Raw genomic sequence first — 17523 nt, forward strand, 5'->3', positions numbered from 1 at the left:
CCCAGAGGCGCTTTACCACTTAGCTACATCCCTTTCTTTTTATTTTTTAAGACAGGGCCTCACTAAGCCTCGAACTTGCAATCCTCCTGCCTCAGCCTCCAGAGCCGCTAGGATTAAAGGCCTGGGCCACCGTGTCAACCAGAGAGAGAACTTTGTCAAAGATCCGCAGACAGGAAGTAAAGCACAGGAGATGGTGGGGAAAGGCACTTTATTAAGAAAGCTTTGGCCAAGCCCCTGCCAGAAGGAACCCATCCTGGGGTTCCCAGGGCAGGGTGGGAGTAGCCCTGCCGGGGGCCTATAAATACATCTCCTCGGGCCATTGGAATCACCCCTGGGGTTCCCACAGCATGTAGGGTAGTGGGAGGCCATCGAAACCAGCTCGACAGCTCAGGGGCCAGGGTTGGGAGGCAGGAGCTGGGGGTGAACAGGGGAGCCCAACACCCTGAGGAGCAGACTAGCCCTCCCTGAAAAGCTTGGGTCAACCAGATACCCAGCAGGGGGTCGTGGAAGTGCCCTCAAGCTACCCACAAGGAAGGGAACCTTCAGCCAAAGGCTCCAGGCCCTGGCCAATGAGAAGCAGCGGAGGCAGAAGTTAATTCTGTCTTCAGCCATTTAGAAGGTATCCCCAGTTAAGTGCACTCTTGGCCAGTAAGAGGAAGTCTCCAGGCGGAATCCTCCTGGCTTTGGCCAATGAGACGCAGGTAGGTCGGAGAGCTCAATAACCGGCCAATGACGAAGGAATTGTCTTCTATGGGCTTGTCGGGTCTCCACCAATAGAATGGGGAACTTCGTGCCTGAGCTCTCTTCGATGGATGGGCAGCTTCTGGAGCCTGAACCAATCAGGCATAGCCTCCTGCTGTGAGGCTAGGGGGCGTGGCCAATGGGAGGCCTCCGTGCACAAGCTGGGCCGAAGAAACGGAGGGTTGGGCGGGGGACGCGGAAGGCTGGGTGGCAAGCTATGCGGCTAAACCCGGGAAGCTGCGGGTGTTGTGGGGCCGCTCCTACTACAGGGTGGGAGCTCCCACCCTGCTCAGCTCGCCCGCCGCCTCCCGGCTCTTCTTGCGTGGCGGTTTTTGGATAGGGGTCTTCTTCCGAGGGGTCTCGGGCGCCAGCGCTCCGGCCACCGCCTTTTCTGGCCCAGTTACCTCTGGCACAAGGGATCCTCGGGCCGGCGAGGCGGGCAGCACAGAGCGCTTGGCCTTCTGCGGCGGCGCCGGCTTCTCCCGAGGACTCTGTGCGCCTAGGGCCCCCTCGACGCGGCCCAAGCTGCGAGTCTTGCCACGCAGCTCTGCCGCCAGCATAGATGCGGCCTCGGGCGCGCTGCGTGGGGGACCAACGGTGTCCGTAGGCTCCAAGAGGCCGGGGCCGCGGCCCCGCGCTCGGGCCTGGGGCGGCGAGGGAGTGACTAGGGCTGAAGCCTCCTCGGCCAGCCCCGGGGGCCTGGGCGTCTGGTCGCGGGCCCGTGGGCTGCCGGGCTCTTCAGGCCGCGCCGACGTGTCGCTGGGTGTCCGTTTTCTTTTGCTGGGGCTGGGCGCAGTCTCGGGGCTCTGAGGTGGCGGCGAGGGCGCTCGGGCCGCGGCAGCTGCGCCATGCTTGCGGTGGATCCAGGACACCTTAGGCTTGGTGGCGGGGTCAGGTGGCGGCGGCTTTCTGCGCTCGGGCGATGGCGACAGGGACAAGCCCCCAGCCTCGGCCTGGGCCCGGGCCGGCCGGGCCTCGCGCCGGGCTACGCGAGCGTATAGCGCCCCGCCCGGCCCTTCCACGCTGGAAGCTGACCGCTCGCTGTCGGAAGATGCAGGGAGGGGAGTTGCTTCCTCTGCTGATGCGGGAGTGCTCAAGGGTGCAGGAGAAGGTGCCAGAGCCTCGGCAGGAGCAATGGGGGCCTCTGAGTCTCGGCTGTCAGCTGCAACCTCTGACAAGAGAAGAGCAGGCCTGTCACACCTCCAGAAGTAGCTCCAGCTGGTCAATATCCAGGGCATAAATCTTTCCCTTCACTTTGCCTGGGACCCTGCCTACACCCGGCTGTAGTGGTGTTGCCCTGGCATCCAGGTGTGCCCTGCACATTCATAGCACCAACCACAAACAGTTCAGAACCCCAGGATGTGTGGCTGACTACTGGAGAGTGAAGGGCATGTTTGGGGGGATTTACTCCAACTCTGGTTGGTTGTTGCCCCCCTTCCTCACCATACCCCCCACACTGGGAGCCACCATCATCAAATCTGACCCCCCAATATCTCTAAGGGATTCCATTATCCTTCTTGAAGAAGTAAGGCTTCTGAGGCTCAGAGGTTAGTCACCCACCCAAAGTCACCCAGGGGAATGGTCAAGGCAGAAGGGAGGCCAGCATCCCAACCATTCAGGCTCCTTCCTGCTGTCTGGGAGCCCTAGGCCCATATCCTATGAATCCTCTCTTCGGTCTCCTCTGCCTCTCCCAACCCAGGTCCAGAAATTTCCTCTGCCTGGTCCATCCTCCTCCAACCCTGGGAGGTGAACTTGCCCCACAACTTATAATAGGAGAGCCCACTGTCTCCACACCCCTTCAGCCAGCACTGAATGGCAGAGTCCACCTTTTCAGTTTCAGCTTTGTCACCAACTCCCAGTTAAATAGTGTCACTATGCATTTGCTCCCTATACTGCATGCCCCACACCCCCATTTCACTGGGCTGGAGGGACGCCCAGGCAAGACCATACTTACCCTCATGGGGTACACAATACACAGGGCCTTCATCTGTGGTATCAAAGGAGGAGAAGGAGGCCCTGGAAGACCATGATGGTGAGGGCTGCTCCAGTCCTGAGGGAGGTTCCAGGAAGCTGCAGTTGAGGGTGTTGTCCAGGTCGTGATGGGCCACTGGGGAAGGAGTGAGGCAGAGCTGCCAGGGGCTCTCCTTTCGCCCAGCCTCATTAGCCAAATGTGAAAGGAGTGATCAAAACCAGCCCTACCCTAAGACTGTGGGTGGGACAAGATTCAACAGGTAGAATGAAACTGGACCAGCATAGCAGCGAACCCAGCAAAGACAGACAAGAAGGAACACTATGTAAGAGATGCAAAGCAAGTGTGTATAGCCAGGGAGCTGAAAAGTTTGCCATGAAGTGTTGGGCAAGGTCAGAAAGAGATAGCTAGAGAGACCACTTTGCTGGACAGGCCACCAGGACTTCCAAGCCATGCTTTGAACCCTACCTCATGGGACCCAGGTAGCCTTGGAGTGCTTTTGAGACCAGTGGCAAGACCACCTTTTGGCTCAGCCCATCTCAGCAACCTGTACCCCACCAGGCCTGGCCTCCAGGGATACAAGACCCTACAATGGGGAATCCCAGAGACTGGCTGGCTGGTATCCATTCCACACCTGAGTCCCCTGATACTATGCTGCTGCATGGACCAAAGGGTTTTCTCATATGTCTCCTTTTATCTATCAAGAATCTGATCCTCTCCCACCAATTTTTAGAAAAGAGAGTTGTGTCAGCACAGGCAGATGAGCAGCAGCATGACGCGAAACCTCCAGAGCCCTTGGGGCATTGAGGAGAGGGACCAGCCTTCTCTTTCCAGGAAGAGTGAAGGGCATTGCTGAGGATCCAAGCAGGAAGGTGGATCTTCTCCTTGGGGCAGAACATTCCCACGCCCACAGGCCCATATGTCCCCCTGCAGTTCCAAGTAGGGACATAGTAATAGTCCAACAGACTGAGGGGCCCGATGGGCTGAGATGTCATCCATATAACCCTGATGCAATTACTCACAGATCCCAAGCCTTCCACACGCGCCCCCACATCTACTCCTGCCTTCCTCACCCAAAGCAATATCCTCTTTCCTTCCCTCTGGTCGCACCTCCCTCCTCACCTCCACGCACATCAAAACTCAAAAAAAGTTTTGCACTGAGCCCTGAATGCCTTCGACCAATTTCCCCGTAGTTTCCTTTGCGAGAAAGTGTTTCTCCCAGCGACCTTGCGCCTTTATTCTTACCTACGACTTTGGGCAGTTTCTGCCTGCGGAGTGGGATCCGGGGCAGCTTCATGCTAATACGGCTGAAGCGCCCACACAGGCGTTGAGGCGCCTTCTTCCTTCCAAGCGAGAGCTCCCTGCGGGAGAGGGGCCTGAGCGAAGGGATCTGGAGGGGAGGGTAGATCTCCGCAGAAGCCGAAAGGCTGACTGGGCGTGGTGGCGTGGTGACGATCCCGGGGCGGGACTGGGCTGGGGAAGAGCTCGGGTCTAGGCCCAGGTGATCGCAACAGCGCTACAGAGGGTACGCCGGAAACACCGGGAGAGCGGGAGGGAACTCTGACCTTACCTGCGGGAGGGTTCCTTGCCGCGGCATGCGCAGCAGCAGCCTAGCAGAGAGAGCAGCAGGCCGAGGAGAAGGGCGAGCAGCGCTCCTGCGCCCATTACACCCTTGCGCTGGTTGGTCTCTATGGGGGACACTGGGTCAACGCGAATGCCCTCAGCTCCCCACGTTCTCTAACCAGACGTTCATCACCTACTCACCCAGGCGGCAGGCACCGGTAACCGGGTCACACGAGTCCTCGTGGCAGCTGCAGGCTTGGGCGCAGTCCACTCCGTGGAGCCCAGGCGGGCACGTCACATTACAGCTGCGGGGTCGTGGGATCAGGGCAGGCCACAGCAACCCTCCCTGATGCCTCTCCCTCCCTCTTCCAGGCCACCAAGATCAGAATCCAGTCCCACAGCCAGGATGTCTAGCTCAATTCTCTACAGTTTGAAGCCTACCTCACCTGTGGATAGGCACACATTGGGTGATCAATATTTTGGAACTGAACGTGGGCACCATCTGCTGAGGGGGTCTGGAGGATTCTTGCTCACTGGACCTTTTCCTGGGGCTGACTTTTGTGTGTGGGTAGGAGGAGGAGCTCCCTCCAGTAACAGACCCGTGACTGTAAATGGAGGTCCCTACACTGGCTAGGGTCACCTTGGGAACCCACTGACCACAGATTTAATTGGTTGCCAGATCCTGGTCCGAGCGCAAGCTCCACACCTGGGTACAATTCTCCTCAAAGAAGCTGTTACCACTCCCTAGCTGGAGTGAGGGGCCAAGACTGAGGTGATAGCCCAGTCTAGAGCTGAAAGACCAGCCCGGATCTCAAGTCTTCCACCCCTGTTAGGTCTGGCTGGAGGGCCCCATGTTGGCTACATAACCCTTTAACCCTCTCCAGGGCCCAGGGCACTCACTGGGGCCCGTGGACACCAGGACTGCAAAGGCAGCGCCCCGACTGAAAGTCACAGTGACCGCTTCCGCAATCGGCACACACGAAAGCACAATCCTCGCCATAAGTGCCATTGCTGCACTTGGTCTCACACCTTGGAAAGAGGGCAGGAGGCAACAGTGGAAATGGAGTCAAATCTACACATAGCTTACAGAACACTCTGCAGAGATCCTTGAAGTGGGGGGAGTTAGGACGGAGCGCTACGTGTCTGGGCCCACGCAGGCACTGGCTGCTCACCGGTCGCCTATCCAGCCCGCGTTGCAGCGCGTACACTTGCCGGTGACATGGTTGCAGGCATGGCCGTCGCGGCAGGGAGGGCAGCGATGGCCGCAGCCCTCGCCATAGAAGCCCGTGGCACACGGCTGGTCGCATTTGGTTCCATTCCAGCCGGGCTCGCACGTCAGGCAGCGGCCCTCGGCGACGGTGCATGGCTGCTGGCCCTTGCATTGGCCGCACCTAGGGAAGGGTCAGGAAACCAGGCGGGGCCAGGACCCGCCTAACCCCCACCTCCATTAAGTGGCCCTCTCCCTTCCCCTGCTGTGGCCCCGCGCTTACCGGCGGCGACAGCCCAGGCCATAGAAGCCGGCGGGGCACGGCTCGCGACAGTACTTGCCGCGGTAGCCCGGGTCGCAGGCGCACGTGCCGTCCACAGGGTGGCAGCGGCCGCGGAAGCACTGGCAATAACGATCGCAACGCGCGCCGAACGTGCGTTCGCGGCACTGGCAGCGGCCGCTCTGCTGCTCACAGGGCGACGAGTTACAGGCGCACTGATTGTTGCAGCTGCGGCCCCACCAGCCTGCATGGCACAGGCAGGCTCCTGTCTGTGGGTCGCAGCGCGATGTGGCACTGCAGTAGCACGCACTAGCGCACTGAGAGCCCCACCAGCCGGGTTCACACCGGCACGCGCCGCTCCGCGGGTGGCACGTGCCATGCTGGCACTGACACGCATGCTCGCAGCGCGCACCCCAGCGCCGCGCGTGACACGTACACTGGCCGGTCACGTCTTCACACTGCCCATGCGGGTGGCAGCTACATCGCTCCTTGCAGTCTGGGCCCCAGAACTGGCGCGGGCACTCTGCAGGAACGAGGGGGTAGGAGGCTCGAGTGTCTGGGTGCCCACCCCCAATCCCTGCCTTAGGCGACCCATCCCGTAGACTGATTCAATCTAGGATCAGACCTGGCTCCACCCCCAACTCTATTCCTGGCTTATCCCCGCCGCCCCCCCCCCAGCTCTCCAGCTTCATCTCCTGTACCCAACCCTGCCCGCGCTCACTAGTGTCACAGTTGGCACCGAAGTAGCCATGGCGGCAGCGGCACTCGCCCGGTCGCACGCACACCTCGTTTTCTGAGCACGTGGAATTGCCTTCACAAACAGCTGCGGACAAGAGGGGCTGAGCTGCCACGACTGTTCTCTCCACTTCCGTCCCCCCACCCCCCTACCCAGACCACTGGGATGTCCCACTCACCTATCCCACATTCATCCCCCTGCTGCCTCCAGCCAGCGCAGCACGTGGGCACCTGAGAGCTGAGAGTAGAAGGAAGACTACTGAACCTGAGGCTCCTTCCTCTGCATCCCTTCCCTAATCTCCACCCCTACAAGGATTCCCCAGCAGCCTCCCCTGCTTCCCTGGGTCCTGCCCTAGGGAAGTGGTTATTTGTTGGAAGTATGGGAGATGGCAGTGGATAAGACACAAATTCCAGCCTTTGGTAGGAAGCAAAGGGTACACCACCAAACAGCTAACCTCTAAGAACTTCCCAGCCCTCCCACCCACAAGGACTCCCCAATCCCTCCCATCCCACCCTCCAATGCCCTCCTCACCAGCCACTAAGTCTGAGAAAAAAGGCCCTATGAGGTGGGGGCTAGAGCAAACCTTGGGCTTCCAGGACCCCTGCCAAGACAGGGGTCTAGGACATCTCAGGATGGAGGGCCTGGCTGGATCAGTGACAGGATCCAGATGTGATATGACTGGGCCAGCACCAAGATCAGCTGGACCAGTTGGTCACACCTGAATGCCCAGTTAGGGATAAGCACCAAGGTTGGATGCGCAGTCTCTGGGTGAAGTGGGTTGTGGACACAGGAGTCCACTTGGCAGGACTCCTAGAGGAAGGCAGGGTGGGGCCTGCCTCTCTACTAGGAGTGGAGCAGAGCACAAAGGGGGTTCTCCATGTTCATAAGAAAAGTAAAACTTCAGAGCTCTCGGATGCTGGCAAGACATGGAATGGAGGAAGAAAACATCAGTGCATCTACTTATACTTACTGTTTTGCTCATGTTTAATTTTATTTGGATTTACAAAAGTGATTTTTTAAAACTTGGACAGTACCAGAGTTCAAATACAGGGCCTTGCACAGCTAGTGCTCCAGAACTGAGCTACACCCCAAATCCCTAGAAGGTGATTTCTAACTGTAGCATTTCAGGGTGGTACCTAAACCTTGGAGTGGATGGGGTGTGTGAGGACAAAGGTGTGGAGGCCCTGCCCAGGTAAAGCCATGATGACTGGAAAGGATGCTCATGACAGCTGGAGAAAATGCCTAGGGGTGCCCACAGCTGGGGGTCAGAGGAGGCCTAAAAGGAACACCCACTGAGGCTGCTGTTTCCTAGAGTCTCAGCAAACCCAGAATTTTTTTCTCAATTCTATAGCAGAAGATGCCCCCAACCATCCCCAGTTTAAGATAACTGCAACACCATGGATAGGGCTCCAAAGTCCCAAGGGAGTCCCCTTTCACTGAAAGACTGGTTGGGACCTGAGGAACAAGACTCATAAAATCCTGAATGAGGGGAACAGGCCCAGCATATTTTACACACACACACACACACACACACACACACACACACACACAAATGGAAACTACAAACAGGAATGCAAAACAGGCCTGGATTTTCCTGTCCCCATTTTCTGCCCTTGGATTTTCCTCCATCATCCAGTTCTGACCCAAGGGCTCCAAGGAACCCATCTACAGGGAGACCCAAGTACACCAGCCATCCTCCTCCAATTTCTGCTTAGTTCTAAACCCTGGTCTCTAGATGGAGATTCTCTCCTGCAAGTAGCCTTATTAGAAAGCCTGCTGGGATGTCTCCAGAAACACTGACCACACCTCTGTCTAGGACAGTCTGGCATTCTGGTGGCTCTGTGGCTAGGAGCCTGGTTTTAGAGCCACACTCAACAGGAATTGATGCTGGGTCTGCCACTTGCTGTGTGACCTCAGGCAAGGAGCTTCACATCTCTGAGCAGCAGGCTTCTTAGCTATAGTATGAAGCCCTTGGGTTTGGCAGGAGGATTAAGTGGGCCAAGATGTGTGCAATACTTAGCAAATACTAAGAGCTTTGCCTTAGGCTGTGGTTTATGATCCTGCTCTCTGGGAGTAGGTTCCAGAAAGCCTCTGAGTCTAGTTGGTCATCTCCAGCACAGTAGGCACCAGGGACACATTGCAGCAAAGCCAATACCCACTGGCAGAACAAAGTCCATTTGGATTCATGGAGAACAAGAGTCCTTCCTTCTTGGAAGGGCTAGCAGAGAGGGGCAGGCTGGTGTGGCAAGGCCACATGCTTAAGATTTTAGAAAGATGAGGTGGAGAGAGACAGTTGGTACAAGGAACAGTTCCTATGATCGCTCTACAGGTGGGCAAGACCTTGGGGAGCCAGGCCCCAGCAGCAAGCATGACAAGCTGCAGGCTGCCCCAATTAGACATCATTATTTCTGCTGTGGTACCAACTCACTGTGATTTTGCCCATCTTAAAGCCCACGCATGTACCTGTGCCTGACCCTGTTCTTCCCCAAATCCAGCCAGAGAAGATTTTCTACCTGCCATGGCACTACCTAGGATCTCCTTCCCTCAAGACACCTCTCCTCTGTTTTCTGTCCCTATCCTCAGGTCTTTCCTCTCCTCTGTTCTGTCACACTAGCTCCTTCAGGTTACTAACAATGCCTTGGCCTCCTCCCTCTTAATGCCAGACTTGTAAATCCAACTGCTCACTGGAAAATATCACCACAGGGAGAACTCTTATCCAAAACTGAACTCCTGATGTCCTCGGGTCACCCTGTCCTTCCAGGTGGAGAGACTTGAGACCTGATAGGCATCCCTGACTCCTCTCTAGTGGAAAATTAGGCCTGCTTTCTCTTCCAAACTACATCTAAATTGGGATCAATTTCCATTGCGCTGTCCCAGCCTCTAGAAAGCCATCTTGATTTCTGTAGTGTCTCCTGACTTCCTAGATGATCCCAGCTTTGGCCTTGCTACCTCCCAATATATCTGCCACCTGGCAGCCAAATCATCAGATTCCAATCCTTCCCTGTGCAAAGTTCCCTGGGTTCCCACTGCCCTCAGGGAAGTCCAAGTCCTCAGAACAGTAGCAAACCCCTTGTGGCCTGCCCAGTTCCATTCTCGGTATCTCCTTCACCGTCACCATCCTGGGCTCTGCACAACCCAAAGTCTCCTTACTGTGTTTCCAACTTAACCTCTGGGTTCTGGGTCTTACCCCAGATAGCTGCCTCACTACTACCTTCTCAGAAGGTCTCCACAGATCTGTCTAAAGGAAACTACCCCTAATTCAACCCCTCCTCCCCAGCACCTGCTAGATGTCTAGACCCACTTGCTTTCTAACTATGTCTCCACTATGGGCACAGAGGTGGCACAAGAATACTGGCGTCAGCTGTGTCCCTGGACCATCATCAGATAGGTGAGATCTTATTGGCTGAACACATACTCCCTCTCCTGGTCCTCTTTGGAGTGTAACAAAAGAGATGGCCCCAGACCCCAGGAGGGCAGTGTTTAGAGTGACTGCCTTCCTATGAATCCTCCACACACATGATCACAGCAAGTCCCCCAAAAAACAAAACAAAACAAAACATGAGGTGGGTCCCATCATCAACCCCATTTTACAGAGGTAGAGACAGGCCTAGAAAGGTTACAGATTTGCTGTCTGCACAACTGGGGATGGCTGTCACCAGGATCTACACTCAAACCTAGGCTTTTAGTTACAGAACCAGTCAGCCTCCTGGGAAGGTCTCTGGACAAGGAGAGTGGGAGCCAAGCGCCTTCCTGAAGCAGCTCCACAAGACCATCCTGCCACCGGATCCCTATCCCTGGACCGGGCCCCGTGAAGGGAAGAGGACTGGGGCAGTTAGACAGAGCCAGGCGGCGACCGTGCCCTCCCCCTTTCCACGCACCGTCCCGCCTGCCGCCGCCGCCTCTGCATTCCTGGGGTCGGGGAGGCCCGGGAGGCGGCAGCGGCAGCGTCGATGCGAAGCAGATGGCGGGCCAGGCCGGTCCCCGCCCCCAAGGCGGGCCTCGCAGCTGGGAGGGGTCTGCGCGCCTTCTGATTGTAGTTCGGAAACCCCGCGCAGCCCCCTACAGCCCCTTGTCTTTAGCGACCCCTGAGCCCCAGGACTCGGCCTTCACCGGACCTGAGGCTCAGGGTGTCCCCAGGAGAACCCAACCCGGAACCCCATGGCTGCTTCCCCAGCTGCCCACCAGTGCGGCAGCCCCCAATGCCAGCCCAAGCGCCCCCACACGCCCGTTCCTCGCCCCTTTGCAGAGATGCCCTGGACCTCGCGTGGCCTTACACAAGCCATCCAGGTACCTGGACTCCTGCGCCGTTCCTAGTGTCCTGTCCTCCTCTCTTCACCTTCCGCGAAAATTTTCAGGACCACCGGCGGGGCCTGTCCCTTACCTGTCCCACAGGGGCCAGCTCCTGTTGATGCCCCAACTCTGCGCTGCCCCTCCGCGCACCACTATCGCTACCTGGGAGTCTCCAAGAGTTCCCACATCCTTTAGTCCCCCGCGCCCGTTATTGTCCTTTGTACTGCCTTATCTAGCCACTCTGAAGTCAGCTTTTCGGTGCTCACCTCCATCACCGTCCTTCCACAGCGCCCGCTCTAAGACAAATCTGTCCTTTAAAGTTTTGCCTGCCTCAAGACACCCCTGGCTGGAGCATAGCTACTTTTTCTTTCTGCGACCCTCCTCCCCACCCCAGGTTCAAACCACTTGTGCTCGGGGCCTTTGCACATGCAGTTCCTTCTGCCTGGAATGCCATTCCTCGGCTTCTCCCTTAGGAGAAGGGTCTCTTCTTCGGAACTTTTCTTAAATCTCAGACACCGTGTGTCACTCCTCTGGGCACCCAAAACACTCTGTTATACCCTCAGATGACTCCTGGTATGGGGTATCCTGGGATGCCCAATCGTGGCCCGGGAGGCAAGATCGGCCTGGAACGAAGCTGGCTTCAGCGAAAGCTGCCAAAGGGGCCCGCTCATTTGGCGTAGGGAGGTTCGGGGAGGGGGGGGCTCCTCTAATGCTGGGCGCCCCAGCTCCAAGCCCCCATCGGCCCCCTAGATCCCCTCCCCCAGCCAGGCCGGGCTCCTACCCCGGCGCGCGGCACACGTTGCGACCGCGCGGGTTCAGCTCCTGGGGCGTCGCGGTACCGGGCAGCAGCCAGAGCAGCAGTAGCAGCAGCGGAGGCAGAGGCAACAGATTCCCGGATTCCCGGCGCCGCACCGGCCAGGCCCCCCGGGACCCTGCGCCCTCCATGCGGCGCGGGGCAGGCGCGGGTGGGCGCGGGTGCGGCAGAAACGAGAGCGGCCGGAAGCGGAGTGCGAGACCGGGCGGGGGGCGGCAGGAGGGGCGCCGGGCCGGGCAGGAAATTCCACATCGGCTCCCTGATCCCGGGCCAGCCGCGGGCCGGCCAGGCGGCAGCGCCCGCCCAGTGCGCCAGACCCCACCCTCCCGCCGCGCCGCCGCCCCTCTGCGCGGCCCCCGCCCCCACCTGGCCACTCACAAACTTGGGGGACTAAGTTGAAGGAGGCCCGCCGAGCATTAGGGGAGGGAAGGGCCGCGGGGCCAGCCAGAGGAGTCCTCCGTTCCCCTGCCTTTCCCTCCCCTCGTCAGACATCCACGGGAGCAGCTGCCCCTGCGTGCTCACTGCACAGCCAGGCCCAGGGCGGGAAGTGGGGTGAGGGATGTACAGCGCACCGCTCCAAATCATCCCCTACTCTAGCTCCTTGGTACCGGCCAATGGAAGGGGATCGAGAGACAGCCCTGGGCCACAAGCCGGCATCACGGTTTGGGGAACTGGAAGCCCTTGTGCTAGTGTGCTGTCAGCACCTCCCTCACACTCCCAGCAATCCAAGAGCGCAAGAAACGGACTAAGCAGGATGCTCGAGGCCTGTGGGTAGCCTGCGTCTGGACGAGAGGCCTGGGTAAAGGGAGCTTTGCTGGGACAGACAGGAGAGAGGGTAAAATGGTCCAGACGTGGGCTGTAATAGAATGTGGAAGTAAAGACAGAGGGAGGCAGCATGGACATGGGAGCTGAAATCCTGCAGCCCTTATCAAGGGGTGGAAAGGAACTGGGGGAGCCTAGAAGATGGATTCTGCTTGAGAAGGCTGTTAGATCCCAGAGGAAAAAGTCTAGGAGTCGGGCCTGGAGAGTGGAAACCACATCAGGCCAGTGAAACCACTGACTCCCTCACTTCTCTCCTCTTCTAAATTAACTTCTCTCCTTTACTATGCTTCCTCTGTATCTGACTCCCTAAATAAATGACTACTAAAGTCAGCTTTATCAGGAAAAGGAGAACAAGAAAATATCAATTATAAGACCCCCTTAACCAGTAGTCTTTCTTTAGATTTATAGGAACCAAGAATGTCTGGTGACCTTAAGATAGCAAGATAACATCAAGATGCTCCTCCGAAGAGCTGGTTGATGCAAAATTAATGACCACCCCTGGTGCTCCCTTGACTATGGTTAAAAATATACTTCCTAAAAATCCCTATATAAGCTTAGGACCTGAGACTCCAAAGCAACATGGGACTTTAGGGTGAGAGCCCTCAATCCTCCAACTTGCTGATTTGCTGCCAATAAAGCTCTTTTCTCTCCCACCACTGTGTTATCCTGTCATTGGCCTCACTGGGCAGCAAAGAAACCAAACCTTTCAATGTTTTGAGAGCACACAGCAAAGGGACAGTGCAGGAGGGGAGCAGAATGGAGCCACAGGGAGCTATGGAAAAAGCAGGAAAACTGGGTCTGAGGAGTACAGGGACAGACCTTACTCCAGGCCCAAGGAGCAGGGAGTGTTGGCAGGAAGCACAGTTATTCCTGATGGTCAACTAGAAAGTGTTTATCTTTTGAGGACTTAAAGTGGGAGGGCCTGAGCAATGAGAGGGCACCTGCTTTCTCTTGGTGGCAGGCACAGCAGCAGGCCAGAAGCTCCCTGGGGAAGGAGGGAACACAGGCAGTGTGGTGGGTGGAGCTGGAGGACTGGACTCAGAAACAGTCACTGACAGGCCCAAGGCCAGAGGCATCAACAGGCTGGCAGGCAGGTGGTGGAGGTTAGGATGAGGAGGAGGAGAGTGGGGAATATGGGAAGTGGGGCCTCTCAGCCCTCAGCTTTGCTGGTGCAGGAGAGAAGTAGGATGGGTTCAAGGGGAAGTGCATTTAATGTGGTCACAAATGCAAACACTTCTGGGGACAAGCAAACATGCCAACCACTTCTGGGCGGATCAGCCTAGGCACTGCCCTGACCTCAGCAATGCCCTCCCAATGCTGAATGCCTGTCCCTTAGAGGTTCCCTATTGCTGCTGCCAATAGAGGATAGTAGAGTTCCCTGCCCTTCAGTGTTTGTCCCCAGCTAACTCCTGGCTTTATAAGCAGTGACCTCCTGGGATGGAGAGGATACTCACCTCAGCTGGGCCAAATTCATGAATAGGTTTCTCCAACTCCATCAACTTCTTTCCTCTTCCCCACATCTGTAAAGGGAAAATGCCTCCACCCCACACCCATTATCAGGACCTCCTAAATGTCTCAAATCTCTACCAGCCCTGTATATGTGCCACCCAGACAGATGAGTGTGATCTTACATTGGTTTGGGGATGACAGCTTTGGGATGACTGTTCCCCACTGCCCTCAGGACAAGGACTATCCTTAGCCTTGTCTCAGCTCCCTAGCTTCCTCCATTGCAGATACCATGCAGTGGGTAGTGACTTTGGTGTTGCAAGCAGGTCCTTCATCTGTCCCAGCCACCATGGCACCCATCCCCTCAGCAGGAGACAAAGAAATATGGTTGAAATATGATCATCTTATTGCCAGGTCTGGTGCCAGGTGAACCCCAGGATAAAGATGACATAGGTTCACAGGATCCCACAGATACGGGCCAACCAAGAAGCCCTGTTCTGGCCATCTAGCTCTGGCCAGGGTGACCTTCTGAAGGAGGTGGACCTTGAGGGAGGGTTTTTCATGAGAGCAAGTTCTAAAGAGTATGGCCACAGGAGGGCCCAGCTAGACTGCCCAAGCCCACAGGCAGGACTGCTTAGATTCACAGGCAGGAGAATGTGGTGCCCATGTATGCCAAGTGGACCTTTGAGGACTGACAACTGTAGACTGGGCTACCACCCAGTCCTGCCAGAGTACACTCTACCCTCTTTATACTACCCAGAACTCAGCAGGCTCTTCTTGTCCTTCTGCAGATCAGATACCTACTGCAAGCTTGTAGCCATGATTAGCTCGGGTGAGGACAGTGCTAGCAGGCTGGAGACGTTGCAGAGAGTGGCTAAGCATTTCTGGCACTCTTCCTTTTCAGAAACCTCTGGGGTCCTACAGGAACTGCTGCCCTGGCATGCTAAATGGTGGCAGAGATGTAGGAAGCAGGGTCCGAGATGGACAGAGTAAGTTCCTACACTGAGCCCATGTTCTTGCATCTCACCCTCAGGAGCAGGGGAGATGACACCAGAAATGGCCATCCTGCCCTATTGGAAGTGACCCACTTGAGGTCAACACTGGGTATGCCACACTGAGGTGTCTAGGGTAATGTCCTGTCCTCAGAGGTATCCAGGTCCCAAGATGAAGGTCACACAGGCAGCCATGAGAGTAAATGTCAACTCCAAGGGCCCACAGTCCTCAGGGGATCCCAAAAGGAGAATACAGAGCAACCCATCATCTGTACCTCTGCCGCAATCCTCCCATCAAGTAAAATGTATTGTTTCTCCATTCTTTCCTCTTCCATGACAGGGTACTAGTCAGATGACCTGGTCATTCCCATGCTCTGCCCAGTTGCCTGCCCAACCCATTTGCACAACAATTTCCTTCAGGGAGGCCTGCAGTATGAACTTGAAAGTGTAGAGTGAAACGTGTTCAAGTAGAAGAAAGCTTTGTGTATCCTGGAAGCTGGGCAGAGTGGCAAGGTTTGTGCCAGATCACCAGCTGATCTGTTGGGGGCACAGGATGTGTCTGATAACTCCTAGATGGGAGGAGAGGCACTAGTGAAAATAGCCCAGGGTAGGTCTCATCTGTTGTACCAGCATGGTCGTTGAAACAAGATATCTGAGGGCCATCTAGAGAATGCCTGAGAAATGCAGTCAGGAAGTGGGGAGGAGCTAGGCATAGGTGCCTCCAATCAGGACAGTGTCTCGTGGTTCTTCCCCTGATGCCACTTCCCTCCCCAAGTGCTGAGGCCAGAACTTTATCTGCCTGCCCCCCACTGTTTGTTTATTTTTGCAGTGCTAGGGATCAAACTCCCAGGACCTTACACATGCTAGGCAAGTGCTATACCACTGAACTGCATCCCCTATCCTAAGAGATTTCTAGTTGGAGCTGGACTAAAGTTCAACAGGCCTTGGATGGTAGACTTCACTAGAGAGGTTGTTCAAGCAGGTGAAACAGTCATCTGCCACAAGAGCAGGGCAGGCTCCCGGTTCCCTGATGACCACCCTGTCAGCTTGGAGAGTTTACTATGCCTCTCTGAGGGAGGACCATGATCTCCAGGTGTTGGATGGGGCCTCATCTCTTCCATGCCACAGCCTATCCTGCAAGGTAGCTCTGACCTTGCAAATCTATGCCTCCCTGGGATGCCACTGGGACACACTGGAAAGGAATTGAGTCTGGACACAGGAAAATAGTTAACACCTTTAGTATAATGCTTTATTTCATTTATCAACAACATGGGATCAGAAAAACAGCAGTAGGGGATCTTTTCATGGCTAGAACCAGTCCCAGGCAACTTTGTATCTGCTCCTTCTCTGTCCCCTGGGAGTTCCCAACTGCTCAAGGCCCTGGTTGCTACTAGGCAGCACTCAGGACTGCTCATCAAGCCCCAACCTGTTCATGGAAAGGGCACCATGTGCCTCAGCCCCTCTCACCTGGGTTGTTAATCCTCAGGTCCTTTTGGATAAGGGATCTTCTTAGCCCAACAGGGACCAGATCCAGGGAAAGTGGGGGAAGGCCAAGACAGCTGGTGATGCCAGTACTCACTGAGGAGGACTGGGCCTGGTCACTCCCTCAGAGGACCACAGCTTTTTGGGAGCATTTCCCATGATAACATAAACCATAGCCACAGAGTCTGCACCAGCCCCCCAAATGCTGTATAAGTCTGTCAAGGGGCTGGAGTGAAGAAGGGCATCAGAAGCCAGTGAGCCACAGGTGCCAGGAGGATGGTCCTCCACCCTGGAGCCAGGCCCTGGCTCAGGCCCTGTGAGTCTTACTACCCTTACAGTCCCTGCCACCCCACCCTCTGATGCTGGGAACTGGAGCCCTAGTCCTCACTAGAGTTGTCAAACTCCTCCCAATCTGACACACTCATCACCTCAGAGGCGAAGTCCGGGTCGGCCTGACTGCGGTCAGGGGTCCCACGGGGTGGCTCAAGGAGCAGGGAGCGGGGCAGAGTGAGCACGCAGGCCGCCAGGCCAGAGATGGAGTTGTCCAGCTGGGGCCCCTCCTCCCAGCAGTCCTTCTCCACATCGTAGATGTGCACATAGCCTGTGCGGCTGCCACGGTTGTGAGAGCGGCCACCCAGCACATAAATCCTGCTGTCCAGCACGGCAATGCCAGGCTCGCCATGTCCAGCTGGGAGTGGGCAGACAGAAGACCATTGCCCAGATGTGCAGCTGTAGCAGGCCACCTGCAAAGCCAAAGCAAGGGTCAAGCCTGGGTGCTTGCTGGGACAGGCTGCCAACCCATCTCTGGCCAGCTGATCAATGCAGCCTTACTTACCTGTCAGTCTCTGATAGACCTTGGAAGAATGATGCAGAGCCAAAGCTAAAACATCCTGCCCATGGGGCAACCTGATGCTGACCTGCCCAGAGATGGCCAGGTCTGCAGGAGGCCCACTCTTGGCCCCTTGTCTGGAATAGTATTGCTCCTCTGGCCTCACTTGGATATAGGCTTTCATCCAGGTTACCCAACCCATGGCCAGCTTTTGCCTACCATATGTGCAGTTGTCTCCCCTTCAGCAGGCTGTCATTTTGCACATTCTGAGGTACTGCTTCTCTTCTCTCCATAACACTGAAGCTGACTGATGACAAGGATCCCACTCCTACATCTTTACCTCTCCCTACAG

At 56.5% G+C, this 17523-nt stretch overlaps 2 protein-coding genes across 7 annotated transcripts in view; both read right to left on the bottom strand.

The window, feature by feature from the left end:
- Positions 1 to 200: 200 nt before the first annotated feature.
- SCARF2 (scavenger receptor class F member 2) lies at positions 201 to 11877 on the bottom strand. Its single transcript, XM_081285649.1, has 11 exons — positions 11568 to 11877; positions 6675 to 6733; positions 6482 to 6583; positions 5764 to 6283; positions 5446 to 5664; positions 5174 to 5302; positions 4475 to 4578; positions 4281 to 4398; positions 3956 to 4071; positions 2696 to 2848; positions 201 to 1912 (listed from the first exon to the last, which is right to left on the bottom strand). The coding sequence occupies exons 1-11, from the start codon at positions 11729 to 11731 to the stop codon at positions 1005 to 1007; spliced, it is 2592 nt and encodes an 863-aa protein (XP_081141775.1). The 5' UTR covers positions 11732 to 11877; the 3' UTR covers positions 201 to 1004.
- Positions 11878 to 16082: 4205 nt separating this feature from the next.
- KLHL22 (kelch like family member 22) overlaps positions 16083 to 17523 on the bottom strand; it is a 39121-nt gene continuing 37680 nt past the window's right edge. For all 6 annotated transcript variants that reach the window (XM_081287648.1, XM_081287650.1, XM_081287647.1 and 3 more), the window contains exon 7: positions 16083 to 17085. In XM_081287648.1, the coding sequence (XP_081143774.1) occupies positions 16720 to 17085 (366 nt within the window). In that variant the 3' untranslated portion in view covers positions 16083 to 16719. The remainder of the gene's footprint in view (positions 17086 to 17523) is intronic.

This window comes from Spermophilus citellus, assembly GCF_964194105.1.
Source record: "Spermophilus citellus genome assembly, chromosome: 3".
NCBI classification, from domain to species: Eukaryota; Metazoa; Chordata; class Mammalia; order Rodentia; family Sciuridae; genus Spermophilus; species Spermophilus citellus.

Bases quoted from the DNA above. Each gene is read 5' to 3' on its own strand.
- SCARF2 (XM_081285649.1), bottom strand. From the start codon at position 11,731: ATGGAGGGCGCAGGGTCCCGGGGGGCCTGGCCGGTGCGGCGCCGGGAA. The intron at 6,584-6,674 runs GTGAGTGGGACA...TCTTGTCCGCAG, and splicing joins GGGGGATGAATGTGGGATAG to CTGTTTGTGAAGGCAATTCC. The intron at 5,665-5,763 runs GTAAGCGCGGGG...ACCCTTCCCTAG, and splicing joins GGCCTGGGCTGTCGCCGCCG to GTGCGGCCAATGCAAGGGCC.